Source organism: Phyllostomus discolor, chromosome 11 (genome assembly GCF_004126475.2).
Source record: "Phyllostomus discolor isolate MPI-MPIP mPhyDis1 chromosome 11, mPhyDis1.pri.v3, whole genome shotgun sequence".
Lineage (NCBI taxonomy): Eukaryota > Metazoa > Chordata > Mammalia > Chiroptera > Phyllostomidae > Phyllostomus > Phyllostomus discolor.
The window spans coordinates 78,513,731-78,533,752 of NC_040913.2; the positions used below are offsets into that span (position 1 = coordinate 78,513,731).

A 20,022-nucleotide genomic window follows, 5' to 3' on the forward strand; every position below is an offset into this window, starting at 1 on the left:
TACCTAACTTGACTGACTACACACACCTTAGATTTTGCATCGCGATGGTTTCACTCTTCCCCAACCTCAGCACCGACGTGAAGAATGAGGACAGCAGCCCTTGGCCCCGCCCGAAGATTGCGTCACTCCTTTCGCTCCGCCCTCAACCGCTGCGCCCAGTCCCCCGCCGCTCTGAGCCTCAGGGGCGGGGCCAGCGGCGTCCACTCAAGATCCCAAAAGCGCCGCAGCGGCAGTGACGTGAGGCAGGCGCACGGACATCCGTAGCTGTTGCAACTCTGCGGACCGACTGTCCCTTCTCCGAGGCCGGAATTCCAGGCGTCCCTGGGCAGCTGCGCGCGGATTTCCACAGGCCTGATTTCCGTCCACGAGTGCCTGGCAGCCGCGCACCATCTTCGCCCATCGCCATGGCCGCGGCCGGTGGGCCGGACGCGGATAGACGCTGCCCTTTCCTCGGTCTCCTTTTGCTTCTGATCGTGGGCCCTGCCGAGGGCTGGAAAGACCCAGGTGAGTGCCGTCTTTACTTGCCCTTTCCTGTCGCCTTTTAGCTTGCTTTGAGAGGCCCCGAAGGCAACGATTTTTGTTCGCCGCCCCTTGAGCGTTTCTGCCGTAATTCCTCTTTTTCAGCCCCTTCGCTGTTCATCTGTGCCCTTCTGGCGCCTTCTCGCTTCCCGGGCGTCAGACGGGAGAGTGGGGACTGTTGGGGAGTTGATGGAGCGGGGCAACTCAGTATTCCTAACGTCCCCGCTCTTCCCTGGACTCCTAAAATTTGCCCGCCTTCACCTTCATCGGGCTACGGCCCTGATCCTGGGAGTCTGGCTGGAAAGGCCGACACTCACCTGCGCATCTTGCTATGTTGTCCTGACCGTCTGAGGTCTTCGACTCTGGCTGTTGCCATGGCTGCCTGTTGCTATGGCTGGCAGTTGCTTTGCCACCGGCAGCGTCAGAGTCACACTCACGGGACAGGGCCGCAGGCCTGTAGGTAGGTTAGCAGAATCATGTTTACCGGAATCGAACTCATGCTTCTTCTGGCCGTTACCGTGAAGTACATTGGGTTACGTCAGCTTTTCTCATTGTTTTTCACCGTACTCTAGAACTTAAGAAATATTTTCATCTTTTTTTTTTTTTGTGATGGGACATAATAAATGATTTTTAGGGAAAAGTTTCTTTTATTACTTATATTAGAATTACCTAAAGAATTTGTTATGGGATCAATAATATTACTTGTAATTAATATACTTACACGTCTGTATACATCACATATATACTGATTTCCTTTTAATAAGTGATGTGTGCTATTAAATTAGAATTAAAAATGATTTTGAGACATTTAAAATTTTGTTTTTGTCCTGCGGAGTAAAGATGTTAAGACCTGGTGGAAATTGTACCAATATTGCATACGTCATTTGGTGATAGGAAATGCCTATGTTTTTGAACTTAAGCAACAGATTTATTTCTGTAATTTCCCATTCTTGAATGCTGAGATGAGAGAGAAGGTGTATTTGCAAATACTTGACTTTGAGTAACCCATTTGATGTGGGTGTTTTATTACTGCTAAATAAAATGCCAAGTTAGATTTAAATGTCTGTACATTTTCCTTATGTGTTCCTAGAAAGTTGTATATAAGTAGACTTTGATTAGAATTATAATTTAAAAACCGGAATGAAAAATGAATTATTTGAACCCTCAAGGAATTCTTAAATATAAAAAGGAAGTTTACAGATGAAGAGTTAGGGGGATTTAAAAAACAAATTTATTTATTTATTATTTAAATAAGATTCAAGTGTACATTTTTCTGATACATGATAGAAATGCACACTTTTATTTCTCACTTATTTATATGATATATGATCTGTATATTGCATTATGTGACCACTACCCAAAGTCAAATCATCTTCTGTCACCATGTATTTGGCTCCCTTTATGCTCTACTCTTCTCCCACGCCCTTCCCTCTTGGTAACCACCGTGCTGTTGTCTGTCTGTGCCTATGAATTTCAGTTTTATATTCCACATATGAGTGAAATTATGTGGTTCTTAGCTTTTTCTGACTGGCTTATTTCACTTAGCATAATATTCTCAAGGTCCATCCATGTTGTCACAAGTGGCAGCACTTCTTCTTAAGATTTTATTTATTTTTAGAGAGAGGGGGAGGGAGGGAGAAAGAGAGGGAGAGAAACATCAATGTGTGGTTGCCTCTCATGGGCCTCCTGCTGGGGACCTGGCCTGCAACCCAGCCCCTTTGGTTCACTGGCCGGTGCTCAATCCACTGAGCTGCACCAGCCAGGGTAGTATTGGCGGCATTTCATCTTTTCTTACGGCTGAGTAGTATTCCAAGTAATACGAACCACATCTTCTGTATCTGTTCCTCTGTTGAAGGACATTTTGGTTGTCTCCGTGTCTTGGCCACCGTGAGTAATGCTGCAGTGAACAGAGGGGTGCATAAATCTTTGTGAATAGCTGTTTTAGAGTTTTTCGGGTAGATAGCTGCAGAAGGATTGCTGGGTCATATGGTAACTCTAATTTTAGTTTTTTGAGGACTTGCCATGCTGTTTTCCATAGTGTCTGTACCAGTTTACATTCCCACCAGCAGTGAATGAGGTTTTCTTTTTCTGCACAGTCTCTCCAGCATTTATCATTATTGCCTTGTTGATAATGGCTGTTCTAACAGCTGTGAGGTGGTAGAGGTGGTATTGCATTGTAGCTTTGATTTGCATTTCCCCAATAGCTAGTGAAGTTCAACATCTTTTCATAGATCTGATGGCCGTTTGTATGGCTTCTTGGGAGAGGTGTCTGTTCAGGTCCTCAGCCCATTTTTTAATTGGATTGTTTGTTTGGTGTTGAGTTGTCAGAGCTTTGAATTTTTAAAGACATTTTTTCATTTTCTTTTTCTAGCCTATTGAGATGTTGGAAGCTTTCCTAATTCTTTGTCTTTTGTATGTGACCTGTGTTTCCCCTTTTCTTCTGGCAGTTATTGTCACAGTGCTCTAAGATTTCCCAGTGAGGGGCCTTTGTGTGGTTCTGATGTGAGGCCATTTCCTTTTCTTTCACTGTGACAGCTCTCATCCTTCAGTTGTGGGAGCTTTTCTTGAAGTGTATCCCTGAAGTTTGTTCCATCTAATTTCTCCACCCTTTCTGGTGGCTTTTTGGAGTTCCTGAACCTGTCCTGTAATCCACCTCCCTCCTGCTTTGTATCTTTTTGCTCTGCCTTCTAGGAGATTTTCTTACCCTGAACTTCTAATAGTTCTGTTGAGTTTTTCATCTCAAGCTGCCGTGATTTTAATTTCCCGGAGCTCTTGTTTTGTTCTCTGTGAGTGTTTCCTTTAAAAATGATTGTTTTATATCTTTGAGGATATCATAGATGTAAAAATATATAAAAAAAAAGTTTTCTTCTCCCTGTATAGTCTCTCTTGTCTTCAGCTTGTTTTTGTGGTTTGTTTTGGCCTGGTTATAGTATTCCATGTTAGGGGCTTTCCTCATGTTTTCAGTAGTTCTTGGCTGTGCTCAAAATTAAGGGTGTGAACCCAAAAGCTGGTTGGAAGCTATCGTTATATGGTTGGTGCTTTTGGACTTTGAATTTTACTGTGGGATGATCTGGCGACTGTAGGGTTACTTGGGTGGTTCTTTTTGGGGGGAACTTCTGATGTTGGTACATTTAAGTTTTTTTTTTTTTTGAAGAATTTACTTACTTTTAGAGAGAGGGGGAGGGAGAAAGAGAGGGAGAGAAAAACATCCACTGGTTGTCTCTCGCATGTGCTGTGACCGCACCCAGAGCAGGACCTAACCTGCAATCCAGGCTCGTGCTCTGACCAGTGACCTTTTGCTTTGCTGGAAGGACACCCAACCTACTGCACCACACTGGTCAGGGCAAAAACTTTCATTAGTCTGTTCATCTGTTGACAGACATTTAAGTCATTAAATGTGCTTCAGGAACATCGACGTATATTTTTTGCCACTTTAATTAACCACTAATGTTGTTATGCAGTAGTACATTTCAGGTTAATGAACTTTGCAGAATTTATGTAGAGTGTGTGATATAGAAGCAGTTCAGGGGGTGGGGGAGCATCCAGCCTGAAATGAAAGGAGGCCTTACACGGTGACCACTTGAAGTTTGTGCGAGAGATTGAATGTAGTTGGTACAGCTTTGGGGGGCTGTTTCATCTTCACTTAGTCATCCTCAAAAGGTGAGAATGACCGTCTATAGAATGACAAGAGTTTCATTTATCTATGTTTGCCAAGATATTCACTCTCTGCTCTGTTCTTCCTGTTTCAGACAGAATATTGTTGCGGGACGTGAAAGCTCTTACCCTCCACCATGACCGCTACACCACCTCCCGTAGGCTGGATCCCATCCCACAGCTGAGATGTGTTGGGGGCACGGCTGGGTGCGCTTCTTACACGCCGAAAGTCGTCCAGTGCCAGAACAAAGGCTGGGATGGTTACGATGTGCAGGTAACATTCATTACATTGATGGCAGTCTAAATGGAGTTTTCATTTAATAAAGTGTTTATTGGGCCATTATCAGTAATTTTGGGAAGCACATATAGAAAATCTCAGGTTAACCTAAACTATGTAAATACAAATAAGTCGTTTATTCTTCAGAAGAAACATCCTCTAAAAGAAATGAACTGATTTTAGCACCTGGAAGTATTCATTGTAATTTTCATTCCATAACTTCTTTCTAAGACATTAATAACTTTTCAAAACTCTTCATATACTCTGGGGGAATACAGGAGTTCTGCTGGTTGTCATTTTTTTGTCATTTCCTCAAAGAATACCAACCTACCCTTAAGACATAGAGTTAAGATGGTAAGGAGTTGTAGACTGTGAACAGTGGGAGTACACATGTCCCTTTTGTGCTGCAAACACTTGATTTTAAAGTTGTTTTAGAACGGAGGGTGGCTACTTCTGAACAGAAACATTTCGGTGGGCTTTATTTGTTTTGTCTTTGGGACTCTGGCATTTTGTACTTAGGGTGGACCATCTTCTTGAAGTTCCAAAATTTGTTCTTTAGAAACGGAATAGATTTTATGAATTCAGTTAAAATTAATACTAGTATATTTCTACTTTGTACTCTGTCTGCTTTCAAAAAGGATTTAAGAGAACTAGTCATTTGCAAGAAACCTTTGTTGATGGTTTCCCCTTCTGTCAGCATGGTCACCCGTGTGCACGGTCTGTGCAGTTCAGGGAGAGGGTTCATGTTTACTGCGTGATGATTATTTCACACCACTTTCCTCCAGTGTTGCTAACCGAATCACAGAATCTCCAGGTTAAAGCAGAATCCACTCATTTTACTTTTATAGTCTTTTTTAAAAAAATATTTAATTCATTTATTTTTAAATGGGAGAGGGAGAAAGAGAGAAACATCAATGTGTGGTTGCCTTTTGTGCACCCTTCAACTTGGGGCCTGGCCTGCAACCGAGACATGTGCTATGACTGGGAATCGAACCAGTGACCTTTCTGTTTGCAGGCTGAGGCTCAATCCACTGAGCCACACCAGCCAGTGCAACCTTTATAGTCTTGATGGAAAAAAAAAAGATACTAATTGTAAAGTCACTCATTAAACACATGAAATTGCACACAAAAATGGATTACTAAAGAAACTCTCTCTAGTAGAACAGCTAAGATACGCATTCAAATTACACGTAGGTGCCAACAAAGTGTTATCAAGTCATACCATTTATAACACTGGAGGGACTGGGGAAGACTTAGGGAAGGTATGTGCTGTGTTAGGAAGGAAGGGGAAGATTTTTAGAGCGGAACAGACAGAGAAGGGACTAGCATGAGCAGAGACGTGTGGGGGATATCGTACACTGACTTACGTTTAGTAGCAGAAGGGAGCCTGTTCTGATTCCAAACATTTGATTTGGCCACTTTCAGTATACACTATTAAGGAAATGAAAATTAACATGAAATACCAATAGAGATTTAGCTTTCTTTATTTACCTAAATCATCTAGCTTATAAATCTTCCTTCAAATAAAATGATTTAAAAAATAAAATGATACAGCAACAGCAATAAGGGCATCAAAATAGAAAAATTGCATTATCCAAATGTAAAACTTTTGGGCTTCAAAGGACACCATCAAAAAAGTGAAACGACAGCTACATAGTGGGTGAAAGCTTTTCAAATCATGTATCTGATAGGAGACTTATATCTAGAGTATAGAAAGAATTACTACAACTCACTAAGAAGACAGCTAAATTTGAAAGTGGGCAAAACATCTGACTAGACATTTCTTCAAAAAAGGTAGGCAGATGACCAACAAATGCGTGAAAACATGTTCAGCATCATTTGCCACCAGGGAAAAACAAGTCAAAACCACAATAAGGTACCAGTTAACACCCAACAGGAAGCTATAATCCAAAAGACACAATAACAAATGTTGGTGGGGATGTGCAGAAACTCTCCTTACATTGCTGTTAGGAAGTAAAATGGCGCAGCCAATTTGGATAACTGTCTGGCAGTTCTTCTAAAGGTTAAACACAGAGTTACCCCAACCATTACAGTCCTAGGAATATGCCCAAGAGAATTGAAAACATGTCCACACAAAAATTTATACATAAATGTTTTTAGCAGCATCATTGATAATAGCCAGAAAGTAGCAACAACTCAAAAGTCTATCATGATGAATGAATAAACAAAATAGGCACATCCAAGGAATGAAGTACTGACATACTGCAACGTGGTGTTAACCTTGACAGCATTATGCCAAGTGCAAGTGAAAGAAGCCAGTCATTGAGGAGCACAGGAAATGTCCAGAGTAGGGAAATCCACACAGACTGACTGGTGGCTGCTTAGGGCTGGGGAATTGGGGGGAAATGGGGAGTGACTGCTGGTGGATATGAGATTTCTTTGGGGGGCAATAAAAATATGCTCAAATTGATTGTGGTGATAGTTTTAGTACATTCAACTCTGTGAATGTACTAAAAACCATTGAAATGGGTGAATGTATCCTATGTGAATTATGTCTCCATAAAGCTGTTATAAAAATGAAAATGGCATATCTGGAGTTTGAGAGAAGAAAATTTGTTTTCCTCTTACAGAAAAACTTACAGAAAGGCAATAGAACCAATCAAATCTGTTTTAGCTTGTGTCTCTTTAAATGTTGTTTAAGAGGCATGTTGTCTATTCAGCTCAAAATGTAGTTATAGAATTTAAATTAAGCCTGGGCTTCTTTTTTCAAGTTGGAAATTTTAGAGACTAGTGTGGATTCTTTTTGCGTTTTTTGAAATATCTTAAAAAACCTGAAGAGAATTACTTATAGTATTGGACCCTGGAAAGTTAGGCCATGGTTTTAAAAAATTTGTGTAGAAAAGTTTTTTCTCAGAAGGTTATATACTGTCTCTGATACTATATGTAGCTACCAGATCTTCACATATGATGATGGTTTTTGAGCCTTAACATTAAAAATACCCCTGTTTTAAACGAAAGCATCTTGAACAACAGTGGTAAAAAGATGACATGTAGAAAATTTGCTGAAACGCGTGAATTAGGGAATACTTAATATGTACAAAGTAATTCCTCCATCTGTATGTAAAGAGGAAGGAACGGTGATGAAGTGAGCCGTGTGCACCCACCACCTCGCTTAGGAAGTAGAGCATTGCCATCATCAGTGTCTCAGAGGCTGCTAGCTGCCTTCCTCCACTGTCCTGAATGTAATTTATCATTCCCTTGCCTCGCTTTGTAGTTTTATGACAGCTAGATAGCCCAAGTGATATATATGAAGTGAAAACAAGTCTTTCGGTTCTAATAACCTACTTCGACTCTTCTTCACAGTGGGAATGTAAGACCGATTTAGATATGGCATACAAATTTGGAAAGACAGAGGTGAGCTGTGAGGGCTATGAGTCCTCTGAAGACCAGTACGTGCTAAGAGGTTCCTGTGGCTTGGAGTACAGCTTGGATTACACGGAGCACGGCCTGAAGAAATTGAGAGAGTCCGGAACAAACCATGGCCCTAACGCTTTCTCTGATTATTACAAAAAGCTGTCCACTCCAGGCTCTGGGGGCATGAGTGGATTGATTACCATCGTGGTGTTACTTGCTGTCGCCTTTGGAGTGTATAAGTTGTTCCTTAGTGATGGTCAAGATTCTCCTCCACCATATTCTGAGTATCCTCCAAATTCACACCACTATCAGGGATTCACCAGCACAGCAGGACCCCCTCCCCCGGGCTTCAAGGCAGGGTTCACAGGTATGCTTTGCCGAGGCGGTGGCGGTAAGGGGGGCAGGTGTGAGGTGTGGATCCTGTGCAGTTTCTGATGTAGTAGAACATGGTTGCATGGGGAAACCAGGGCAGATGTGTCTTCTCGTTTTGTTTTTCACTTTTTACTTCTTTTGCCTCTTCTGATCTTTTCTCTACACTAATATTTGTGATTACTATTTTAAGGATGCATGATTCAATTATAAATCATCTCAATCAGAAAAACTTGATCAGATTTGCTAATAAGCATTTACCTTAAGCTCTGTCTCACACCGTACACAAACATTTACTCAATTATTATAGACCTCGACATAAAAGGTAAAAAATGAAGCTTTTAGATAAAAATGTAGGAAAATATTTGTTATGACCTTGGGATAGGCAAAAATTTCTTAGAATACAAAAATTACCAGCCATGAAATAAAAGATGGATAAATTAGACTTGATTTAAATTAAGAAAGTCTAGTAATCCAAAGAAAACATTCAGAGTGAAAAAGCAAGCTATGCACTTGGGGAACATATTTGTAAGACCGCTATCCAACAAAGGACCTGTATCTAGAGCATATAAAGAACTCACACAAACCTAGGAAAAGACAGACAATCCAATCTTAAAAATGGACAGAGGCCTTGAATAGCCATTTTATAATAAAAGATGATACCCAGATTCCCAATGAAAATATGAAAAGATGCTTAGCATTATTAGTTTTCTGGAAAATGCAGATTAAAACCATAGGGAAGTCATATTAACCACTATAATGGTTAGCATTACGAAGACAGAGTACTGAGTAGTCAACTGGAACTTGCTGGTAGGAGTTAGAATGGTAAAACACTTTGGAAAACTGTCTGTATCTCCTAAACACATGCCTATGCCGTGATTCAGTAATTCCATTCCTGGATACATACCTAAGAGAAAGTCATGCATGTGTACATAAAAAATCACGCACAATAGTGTTTATAGCAGTTTTATGCCCAATAGCCAAAAACTGGAGATAGAATATTCATTAGCATTAGAAAAAGACAAATTGTGCTTTCTTTTAACCCCATGGAATACCACACATCAGTTTTAAAAGCCCAAAACCTGACAGGTACAACAGCAGGATTGACTCATGGATAAGATGTACGAGAAACAGAAGAATACTTACCATACGACTCTATTTGTAAAGAGTTCAAGTATGGACAAAACTATAAAGTATGGTGAGAGGAGTCAGAAACACTTATCTCTGCTGTGGGTGGTTATCTGTTGGGAATCGTTAATCCTTTCTAGCCTTCTGGGTGCTAGAAATGTTCAGTTGGTGTGGGTAGTAGTTTACATGCATGGGTGCATGTGCACAAACTATTAGGCTTCCCTGTTTGATGAGCACACTTGCCTTCATGCATATTATTCATCAGTTTAAAAAAACTTCCTCTGAGCAGAAGACACTTTTTTGGTCCCCTTAAGACCTGTCTTCCCACCAGATGCAAGTATCTGGCTGCCTCCACTTGGATTTCTCCATTATATAGCCATCACTTGGAGTGTTTAGACATGTTAACGATGCAGGAAGGAAGGAAGTTGACAAGTGGGAGTCATCTAGTAGCTCATCTTAAGCAGGGAAGATGTGACCCTATAGGAAGTCCCCTTCATCCCAAAATATATCCTTAGTTATAAACTCATATTTTACAAATACACTTTTTGTATTTGTAATGCTTTTTGAATACAGTTTGTTTCTAAGTTGAAACCTGAGTACTGTTAAAAAATAGTACAGATGAAATAATTGAAATTTTCCTATTATCTTTGGTTCTGTAGGCTGTGATTTGTTTAAATGAGTATACATAATAAATCGTTTTTATTTCTAGGACCCTATGGTGCAACTTCCGGTTTTGGCAGTGCTTTCACAGGACAACAAGGACATGACGGTTCGGGGCCAGGGTTCTGGACTGGCTTGGGAACAGGAGGCCTCTTAGGATATTTGTTTGGCAGCAATAGGTAGGCTTTGCATTTATCTCACTTGGTCTTTTCTTTAGAGAGTTCTTTGTTGTGCTTACAATTTGACTAGATATGGTTTTGTTAAGGAAAACAAATTAGGGTGACACTGCCCTTTTAAATCAGATTCTTTGGGGATGGGGAAAGAATATGTGCTTTAATCAATATTGTATGTGTTATTTTCTTTCATTGTGTTTTTTCTTCTTGTGTCATCCTTATAGATAATATAAGATAGGAAAAAGACTTTACTTTGACATTTGAGAAAACTATTAGGAGTAAATAACACAACATTTGGGGAACAGTTAGCAGTTTGGTTTGGTAGGCAAATGACAGAAGCAAGGCTGGACCAAACTTAGAGACAGATTTTGAGATGTCTTCAATATTATTGGTAGTTTAAGTTTAGATTTTACTCAAGTGCAAATTCAGAAAGAAAGAGCCATTTCTCCATTTCACTTTCTTCCCCTATGTCAGTGACTGTAACAGTATCAGAAATACAGAACAGTATTTGTTTCATATTAATCCTAATGTACCGGGACATCGAAGAAGAAGAATTACTTGATAAAGACTTTTTTTCTGATAACTTAGGGATTGGAAGGTATTTAAAAAATGAAAGGCCCAGGGAGAATGCCTGACACACTTTTCTGTCTTTATAGAGCAGCGAGACCCTTTTCAGACTCCTGGTACCACTCATCTCATCATCCCTCGTACTCCAGCACGTGGGGTAGCCATGCTTACTCACCGTTTGGTGGGGGCTCAGGTAGCTCTTCAGCATGTTCAAGTTCAGAGACAAAAACCAGAACAGCATCAGGTAAGAGCAAAAACATAGAAGTTCCTATCACATGGCAGTACAGTACAGAAATAGTTTTGGAACTTAAGAGGATGATTAACTATATATTTAGCCATCATGGTTTTATTTAATATATCCTCCAGAAATATTAACAGCATGATTAACCGAGATTAAAATGTAATTCAGATTCATTCTTTCCCGTTGCTTCTAAGCATTCTTTGAAAATCAAACAAGGATTTGGTTTAGAATGTTACCACTAACCAAGGTTTTATCTAAAACCTTCCTGGATATTGGTTTCCATATCTGTTTAATTCTGTAATCTGGGGGTCCTTTAAGCTCTACAATGGAATTTTCTAGGTAGAAGTTTGAACTTTTTAAATTCAGCAAAACTCAATAAAAATGTATTGAGCCATACTTTAAATAATTGTCAAAAATTTGATTGTAACGGTTATTGTAGTTTTTAAGAGAACACTTTGCAAAAAGCAAAGATACTAAAAAACAAAAACTACTTGGACTTAAACACCCAGCTAATGAGCAGAGAATGGGAGGTGGCGGGTAACGAGGCACTAATGGGGTGCTGTGGGTTGAGTTTGTTTTCTTCAGCAGGGGAAGTTACAGAGCAAATATTAAGTCTTGAAATTGCTAGACTATATTTAAATATGTTTTGAAATGTAAGAGTGAAAATCTCGTAGTGCTGCGGTGAATATAAATTAACACAGTCATTTTGAGAAACTGTTGGGCATTACCTGATTGAACATGAGCATATCCAAGGCTCAGCAGTTCCACTCTCACATCTTTGGCAACAGAAGTGCGTGCGCTCGGACACCAAACAGTAAGCACAGGAATGCTCACAGCATCCCGTTCATCATAGTCTCCACCTGGACTCTCAGTAAAAGGGATGAATAAGCTGAGTTATATTTATAACATGGAATACTGTGCAAAAGTGAGAATGAATAAACAGTTGTATCCAATAACGTGGATAGTTCTGCCAAATAAAAAGAAAAAAATGACACAAAAGAACATATGCAATAATGATTACAATATTCATGTTTAAAAACAAGCAAATCTAACCTATGGTGTTAGATCATATGATGGTGGTTACTTTGGGGAGAAAAGGAGAGGTAGTAATTAGGAGGATATACAAGCATAAAAATATAACTACATAGGACATAGGACAAAAGAGGACATCAGAAAACATTACCAAATAACCTAAAGGAAAAGTGGAAAAAAACCGAGACACTTTTCAGGTGGGAACACTGTCACTCTGTCATCCGTCGACACTTGCGCGCGTGGGTGCACTGGGGAGTTGGGAACTCTCCCCCACGCTTTTTTACTGCTGGAGTTGTGAGAGGGAGCAGGACACAGCTGGGGCCCCATTGGCCTCCCCGCTTTGGGCTTAGACTTTGAGTGCTGCTGGTACCACACTGGCGCCACCAGAGAACACGTCTCCTTTGGTTTACGGGACTAAAGGCTCCTCTCCGCAAGCAGGTCTAGCGGGCCTGATGATTGCCTGGCGGGGGGCGCTGTTCTGGGGAGGCGCGGCGCCGTGTCCTGCATGGCCCTCTTCCACCAGCTCGCTCGTTCTCCTTCCTCTTTCTCTCTTACTCGTTTGTTAACAATAATGTGTATTATTGTTGTAATTTTATAAGCAATTCCAGGGCATTTCAAAAATTAATATAAGTTTTACTCTTCTCATTTAGGATATGGTGGTACCAGAAGACGATAAGAAAGTAAAAAGTTGAAGTGAAACACTGGATGCAGCATTTCTGACATTTCATCACTTTCTGTTAAAAAGAAAAGTGCTACCAGCTAACAACTGGGGAAGGGGAATATTAAAAATTTGGTGGTGTTTTGTCTCATATAGCTTTTTGTGTTTTATCATTTAATGAGATTAAGAGTTGATACTATGACAAGATACTTATGTAGAAAATTGTTAGTATAACATGAAGATGTTTATTACAGCTTTTGAAAGTGATTACTGCAGAATACTGAAAATGAATTGTTTAATTTCTAATACCGGTGATGCCATGAGAAGCATTAAGAATGAAGGCTTCAAAGACACTGAGTAAAGAAAATTTAAATCTGGTTTTTATTCATGAATTATAACTTCATAGAAACAATAATATATTTGGTGTTCAGTATTTGGTGCTTGCTGTTCTTCAAACATTTAAACCAAGCTTTGGACTACTAATTATACTGACTTGGTGAGTTTTGATCACTTTGAGCTCAGGAGCTTTGAATCCTTCAGTGGTGGGTGGGGTTCTGGTGACAATTATCTAGAAAGTATCTAGAAGGTTGTTGTGAATGATTGTGTGCTGACAAAAATTCTCGAAATCTTCCTTATTCATTTCTTACGAGGTAAAGTTCAAATGCTTCTCCAATGGTCTTTAATAGCAAACGCATGCAGTTCTCTGTGGAATCTGAAATATTGTTGTAGCAGTCTGTCTCAATTATATTAAAATTACAGAAAAAATAAACACGAGGTTTTCTTCTTACTCTTTTTACCTGCTTTGGATGTGAATTGATGTTACTTTTTTAAACCATTTTTCCCCGAGGCGAAGGTGTTTGTGCAGAAGTCTGTCTCCCTAAACAATAATTTCCCGTGGTAGTATTGCCTTAGTTACCAACCATTTGGTAAATGTTTTGTTTTCTTTTTTTTTTTTTAAGATTTTATTCATTTTTAGACAGAGGGGAAAAGAAGGAGAAAGGAGGAGAGAAATATCAGTGTATGGTTGCCTCTTGAGTGCCCATACTAGGGACCTGGCCTGCAACCCAGGTATGTGCCCTGACTGGGAATTGAACTGGTGACCCTTTGGTTCACAGCCCGTGCTCAATCCACTGAGCTACACCAGTCAGGGCTTGGTAAATGTTTTTAAAAAGTAATTTATAAATGGTGTGGAAGGAAGCCTCTGCTAAAATTGCTTTTCAAAAAAAAAATATTCAAGCTTCCAAAATTGCACAATCTGTCTTAGTTGAGCTATGTAACCTGAAAGTCTCATTTTTACCGTTCAGGAAACATTTAGACTTGATCTCACTTATAAAAGGAATCTAATGAACAAAATAAACTAATGAGCAAAATAGAACCAGAGGCGTGGAATCATGGAACAGACTACAGCTATAAGAGGAGACGGGGGAGGTGGGGACCGATGGAAAGAAGTCTAGCCGTGCTGCTCCCTTTGGCCATTCCTCTGGGTGCTACAGAACGTGGCTGCTCTACCTAGCAGTAATCTCTGTTAGCACTTTGGTTATTCCAGAAATAATACATCGTACCCAGATTTTTTCCCACAAAGAATAGATGCACTTTATTCTTTTAACAGTGGCATAGTATTCGTCATATGGATATAGCATAACTTAAGCTGCCCATTATTGATGAATGCCATGCTTTCAAAACTTTTCCTATTTTCAACAAAGCAACAATGAACATCCAAAGATGCCTTTGGTACTTGTGTTTGTATCACTCTACAGAGACAGGATGGACCCCCACCCAAACAAGGGAGTCACTTTTGTAGCCGAGACCTTCAATACATGTATTTAGATTTGTGGGCTGTATTTCTAGAGTGGTAGGATCCGTGCTTAAACGTAGTGCCCAGACTGAACCTTGGATGTGGGTGTAAGAGGAGCTTACGTTTAACAACACGGCCTCCAGTCTTTTTGCATGGGTGGACAGAGTCACTCTGAAGCAGAGTTTTGTGCAGGGAAGACCCTCTGTGGCTCTTCTAAGTAAGTTAGTCCACAGTGAGTAGCTACCCACTGCCCTAGGGGAATTGTTTAACAGGACTTTAAAAAGTGGCTCCATGAAGGCTGATTCTTTTAATACCTTTTAATATGTAGAGATCATAGGTTGCTAAAGAAGAAGTAATTCATTCCTTGGAGACCAAGGTGGCTATTGAAAGATAATGTATAAATATCTTTCACCGCTTAAGAGTACCTCATGAATAATATGTTCTGGATGGTTAGAAGTAGCTTTCATTGAGGGAGGGCAGCATGAGTTTAGACTGCAGAATCTCGCTTGTTACCGGACGGCCTTAGGGGAAACCTGGTTTGGAGCTAATTGGTGGCTGTCTGGATCTGGAATTGCCCCAATCTTACAACAGGGCACAATGGCTGTGCTTTGAAAAGACTGCTGAACATTTAGGTCTCACCCCAGAGAGCTGTAATCCGATAGGGCTCCACTGTGGTCTGTACCTGGATAGTGATCAAAAGGAACGGTGAAAAGAATATATCAAGACCAGTTTTCAGAATGTGGCAACAAACATGGTAGCTGCAAGTTTGGTCTGCAGGTGGATGGATCAGATCTTCAGATTGCTGTCCACAAGGCATTTAAGGAGTATGTTCAGGCATTCTGGACAACGTCCTTGGAGTTCTTGAGTAAGTGGGGGTAAGAAGAGAGGTCCCTTGAGAGGTAGAATGCCTCCAGCTAATCTAAAGTATTGGGGTTCTGGCCCAGTTTAGAAGAAGCAGATGCAACCATATTTGTTCCTCAAGCTGATCAAGTAAACATACTGGTTATGCCAATACAAAGTTCAGCGGACATACTACTTCATGTGGGTGAACTTTTTATTATTACTACAGTCATTTTGGTAGCTGTATCTCTCTACTACTTCATACTGAGCTTCAGAAGACGATTAAAAAAAAAAAAGCCACTGTTTATAGCCAGGAAGTTTGCCACCATCCTGCATTTGTACAATGGACTAAAATGATGATAACAAAAATCCCAAAAATCTAAATTCAGGGATTCCCAGATATGCTCACTAAACATAATTTTTCTTTTATGAATCACAAGAAAATATTTGAGATGTTGACATCACTACAAATACTACTAAGTCTTACACCTGTAATAGTCATGGTGTGTTAACCAATGGGTTTTAGGATTCTTGCTTTCTGGGAAATTATGGATAACTTGGAAGAGCAGTAATGGATTTTATTTTCCCTGACATAGAAATTCTAATGATATCTCCTGATCAAAAATTTTATAAAATATCCTGTCACAGAGCAAAGAGACCCCAAATTTCAAAATACACATTTCACTGCAACATTGGTTGCTACTTTCTAGCTTTTTCTAAATTCATTTTCTCTTTCATCACTAGAGGGCGGTATTGCTTCAGAAGTCAAAGCTAGTGGGCCACAAAAGCTCTTTTTTTTACTTTCAATACTTAATGGGTTGCGTATGCTGTTGTAGGCCTACTAGATGGGTTGTTTTCTTCCAGACTGTTGCCAGAATATAAGGTTTGCTCATATTAGAGCCATTACTCACACAAGATGTTGCTGACACACTGTTAGAACCAGTGTGGTCTGCTGTCACTGTTCTCACGTTTTCTGTCATGTAGGACTTAATTCTTTTCTGCACATAAAGGCATATCCAGATTCTGATGACTTTTCATTTTTTCCACTATTGCCATTCAGGTTCAAGCCACCACACCATCGTCAGTCACCTTAATGAGGTCTACTCTGACTACTTGCATTAGTTAGGATAGGCCAGGTTATTCTGCATAACAAACAGCCCCTAGATCTCACTAGCTTACTCACTGCTTAGCTCACACCTGATGTCTTACTTTGGCATGGGCTTTGGCTCATCACAGTTTGTCAGGTATTCTGGCTGATTGAAACTTTCTTTTGGTGATTTTGCAGTTGCTGCAGCAGAGGGAAGGGCATGTGGGCAATCATGCACTGTTCTTTTTTTAAGGTCATCTTTCATTTTTGAAAAGATTTTATTTATTTTTAGAGGGAAAGGGAGGGAGAAAGAGAGGGAGAGAAACATCAATGTGTGGTTGCCTCTCGTGTACCTCCTACCAGGGACCTGGGCCCACAGTCCAAGCACGTGCCCTGATTAGGAATTGAACAGGTGGCCCCTTGCTTCACAGGCTGGCACTCGATCCACTGAGCCACACCAGCCAGGGCTCATGCACTGTTCTTAAACCTTCTGAAATGACACATCGCTTCTGCTCTTCATTGGCCAAAGCAAGTCAGATGGTTACTCCTAAGCAAGTCAGATAGCAGGGAAGTACAATCCTAGCATGGGCCTGGAAGTGGGAATCTAAAATACTTGGTGATCAACAGTAATGAAACTGAACTACTTAAAACGTCCAACTCCCCATCTCTGCCTTAGGACTTTGCACCTTTCTTGCTCTATTGCATTCCCCCCACCATAGCACTTATTATCTTCTAATTTATATAATTTATTATTGTTTTTCTACCTCATCTCCCTAGAACATAAACCCCACGAGGGCAGGGGTTTTGTCTGTACTGTGCTGTGCCCGCACCGCTCAGAGCAGTGTCCGTCTTACAGTGGGCACCCAGTAAGCACACAGTGAGTGAGTCAATGAGCCATGACTCCTGTGCCAGTTTGTCCTCACACCATAGTCCACCACATACACTCTGGCTAACACGAGAGGAATGATGATACACATTAGAGAAATTACTTTCTATGGTTCTTCAAAACCATTGTACTTTGGAAAGTCTTTGCAAGTAGGATGTCTTCCTGGGAGGATGAATTCTTTTGAACCCGGCACTCCTAAAGCATTATAACAATACATGGAGAGATAATGGTGTCTATTATCTTTACAGTCGGGTTCACACATACAGTGGTAAACAAATAATCACTTATTTTCAGCATGTGCTGTTACGGTCCCTGCAGAGGCAGATGGGCCCCCACCCAACGTGAGGCTTGGATGTCGAGACTGATGACGCCTCACATGCACGAGAGGGTATAAAAAAGGCTTGTTACTTAGGTCATCGAGGTCTCTCAGGAGACTGGGGAAGATCTCTGAGTCAGGTTTGCAGTGGGTTTTAACTGTGGTTAGGGCCTGGGCCTGGGTGGGAGCTCCCGCCAGAGCCGGAGGAGGGAGCATGCAGACTGTCCCACCACTTGTCCAGGTGTGGGGCATGGGAAAGATGGAGGGGTGAGGCTTAAAAGCTGTTCCTCCTCCTCAGTGGTGTTAGAACTGAAACATCAGCTCTCCCTTGGGACTGGAATTATACCACTGAATCTCCTGGGTTTGCAGCCAATTCACTCTGCAAATCTTGGGACTGGCTAGCCTCCATTCCAATACTACCTTCCAGAAATAAGGTGAAACTTGAAAAAGCAATTGTTTTTTAAAATTATTTTTAGAGAGAAGGAAAGGGAGGGAGAAAGATCAGATACACTGATCTGTTGTATCTCATGTGCCCCGACCTGGTATGAACCCAGAACCCAGGTCTGTGCCCTGAGTGGGAATCGAACTGGTGACCTTTCGCTTTGGGAGATGACACACAGCCAACAGAGCCCCAGCATTCAGGGCAATAAAGTATTTTATCTCCTTGCTTTCTTTTGCTGCTTCACCCTGTAAGCTTGGGCATAGGAGGGAAGAGTCATTGAGGAATGGAGTGGTTTGATGGTTACCTTGATTTCAAAGAATCCGTGTAAACTTTTTTTTCCTGCTTAGGGGGACAGAATAAACTGTGTGTGTGTGTGTGTGTGTGTGTGTGTGTGTGTGTTCACATTAAGTTAAGTGTCCACTGGAAAAAGTGTTAAGATCTTAAGTGGCCAGATTTCCTCCAATTAATGTGTACATCTTCAAGAGCACCAGAAACACCTGCTGGCTAAAATTTTGAGTTGTGATAGGACAAGCTATCTAGAACAGGCTACCTCTTCTGCCTTCCCTTAAGAAGTACCTGAGCATGTCAAGGTATGAATTCCAATCTCCATCCGTAACAGTGGCTTTCATGAGTATTCTGGAAAAATGACCCTGTAAATTCTCCATCCTGTACTCCTTTGGGCCATCCAATAATCCCCTACCTGCCCTGGCCCAGCGCTCCACCTTCCTTGCATAGGTTCAGCCTCTGGGGAATGGCTCACAGTCAGGGGACCTTCTCTCCTGTCTCTACCACCTTTTATTCCTGTTCCCCTCAGTTCTTTCTTCTTCCCGCTGGGGCCACTCTTCCTTCTCCTTTCCTGCCAGTATCAGGGAGGCCCTGGGGGTTGGTAGTGCAGCACAGAGGGCAGCGGGAGGGAGAGGAAAGACGGGGGAGTAAACTCTTCTTTTGCACCTGTGCTTCTGCACCTCCAGCCACGGCTGGTAACTAACTGCTGGCTCCAGCGGTGGGGGTGGGGTCCTCTTTCCTGCTCTCCGTCTTTTCTCAGAGTCCCTAATCTGCCCCTCTCCCCTGCTGCTCTTTGTGATAAATTACTTGCTCTCCAAACTAGAGTTCTGGGAGGGAATGAGAGAGGAAATAGTGAGGAAACAGCAGGGGCTAACCGGAAGGCATCACCAGTACAACCCATGCATGCTCCAGGCCAGATCCAGGACTGGTTCCCCAGTCTGGTCTGGTCAGAAGGTGAGAGGCCCGAGGTCGCTCTTTTACTGTGCTGTGCCGAGCTGCACCTGGGGGACAGCAGAGGGGAGGTAGGTGGGGCCTGGTTTCAACTCCCTCCTTGGCACAGTCCCAGGCTTTTTGCTTTATCAACATGTGCACATTGAAACCCAATTCTCTAGACCAGTCTCTTTTTCATATATTTAAAATGGTTGAATCGAAGGGACATCACTATAGGTCCTATGGACACTGGGAAGAATAATAAAGGCATATTGTGATTAACTATATGCCCACAAATTAAAAAAAAAAGCAGCAGCCCAATTCCCTAGATGGGCCCAAGTGTAAGTATACCCACCAATCCAGGCCAGCTGCCCCAGCGGCACACCCATATGATGCTCTGGTTTTCAGGAGCCTCTTCATGTCTGGTCTTCGGGAATTTCTATTACTTTCTTGTGTGCTTAGCTATGCATTCAAAAAGATTTTTTTTGTTTGTTTCCCGGCATTCCCCTGTGATAATGGTGGGAGGTGTTTTCAGAATCTTGAGTTCTACTAATAAAGCCAGAAACCTTCAGTGTTCCATTTAATCTAACAAGGGTCTTTGTCTCTACCATGTCATCCCAGCCTAATTTACATACATATCACACACTTACACAGATGCACGGTGTATGAGCACACATGTACATATGCAGGTATTCTCCCCTCTGTCTTCCAGTTTCTAGTCTCTTTACTAGTCTCTAAACTGTGGAAGGTTTAGTAGATTCTTAACTATACGTGATGCAGTCTAACTG

At 41.3% G+C, this 20,022-nt stretch overlaps 1 protein-coding gene across 1 annotated transcript; it reads left to right on the top strand.

Annotated features, from left to right (window-relative positions):
* Positions 1–154: 154 nt before the first annotated feature.
* Positions 155–13,440, top strand: SARAF (store-operated calcium entry associated regulatory factor). The gene is made up of 6 exons (XM_028526550.2): positions 155–504; positions 4,269–4,447; positions 7,775–8,192; positions 10,032–10,161; positions 10,812–10,966; positions 12,646–13,440. The coding sequence occupies exons 1-6, from the start codon at positions 405–407 to the stop codon at positions 12,669–12,671; spliced, it is 1,008 nt and encodes a 335-aa protein (XP_028382351.1). The 5' UTR covers positions 155–404; the 3' UTR covers positions 12,672–13,440.
* The last annotated feature ends 6,582 nt before the right edge of the window (positions 13,441–20,022 follow it).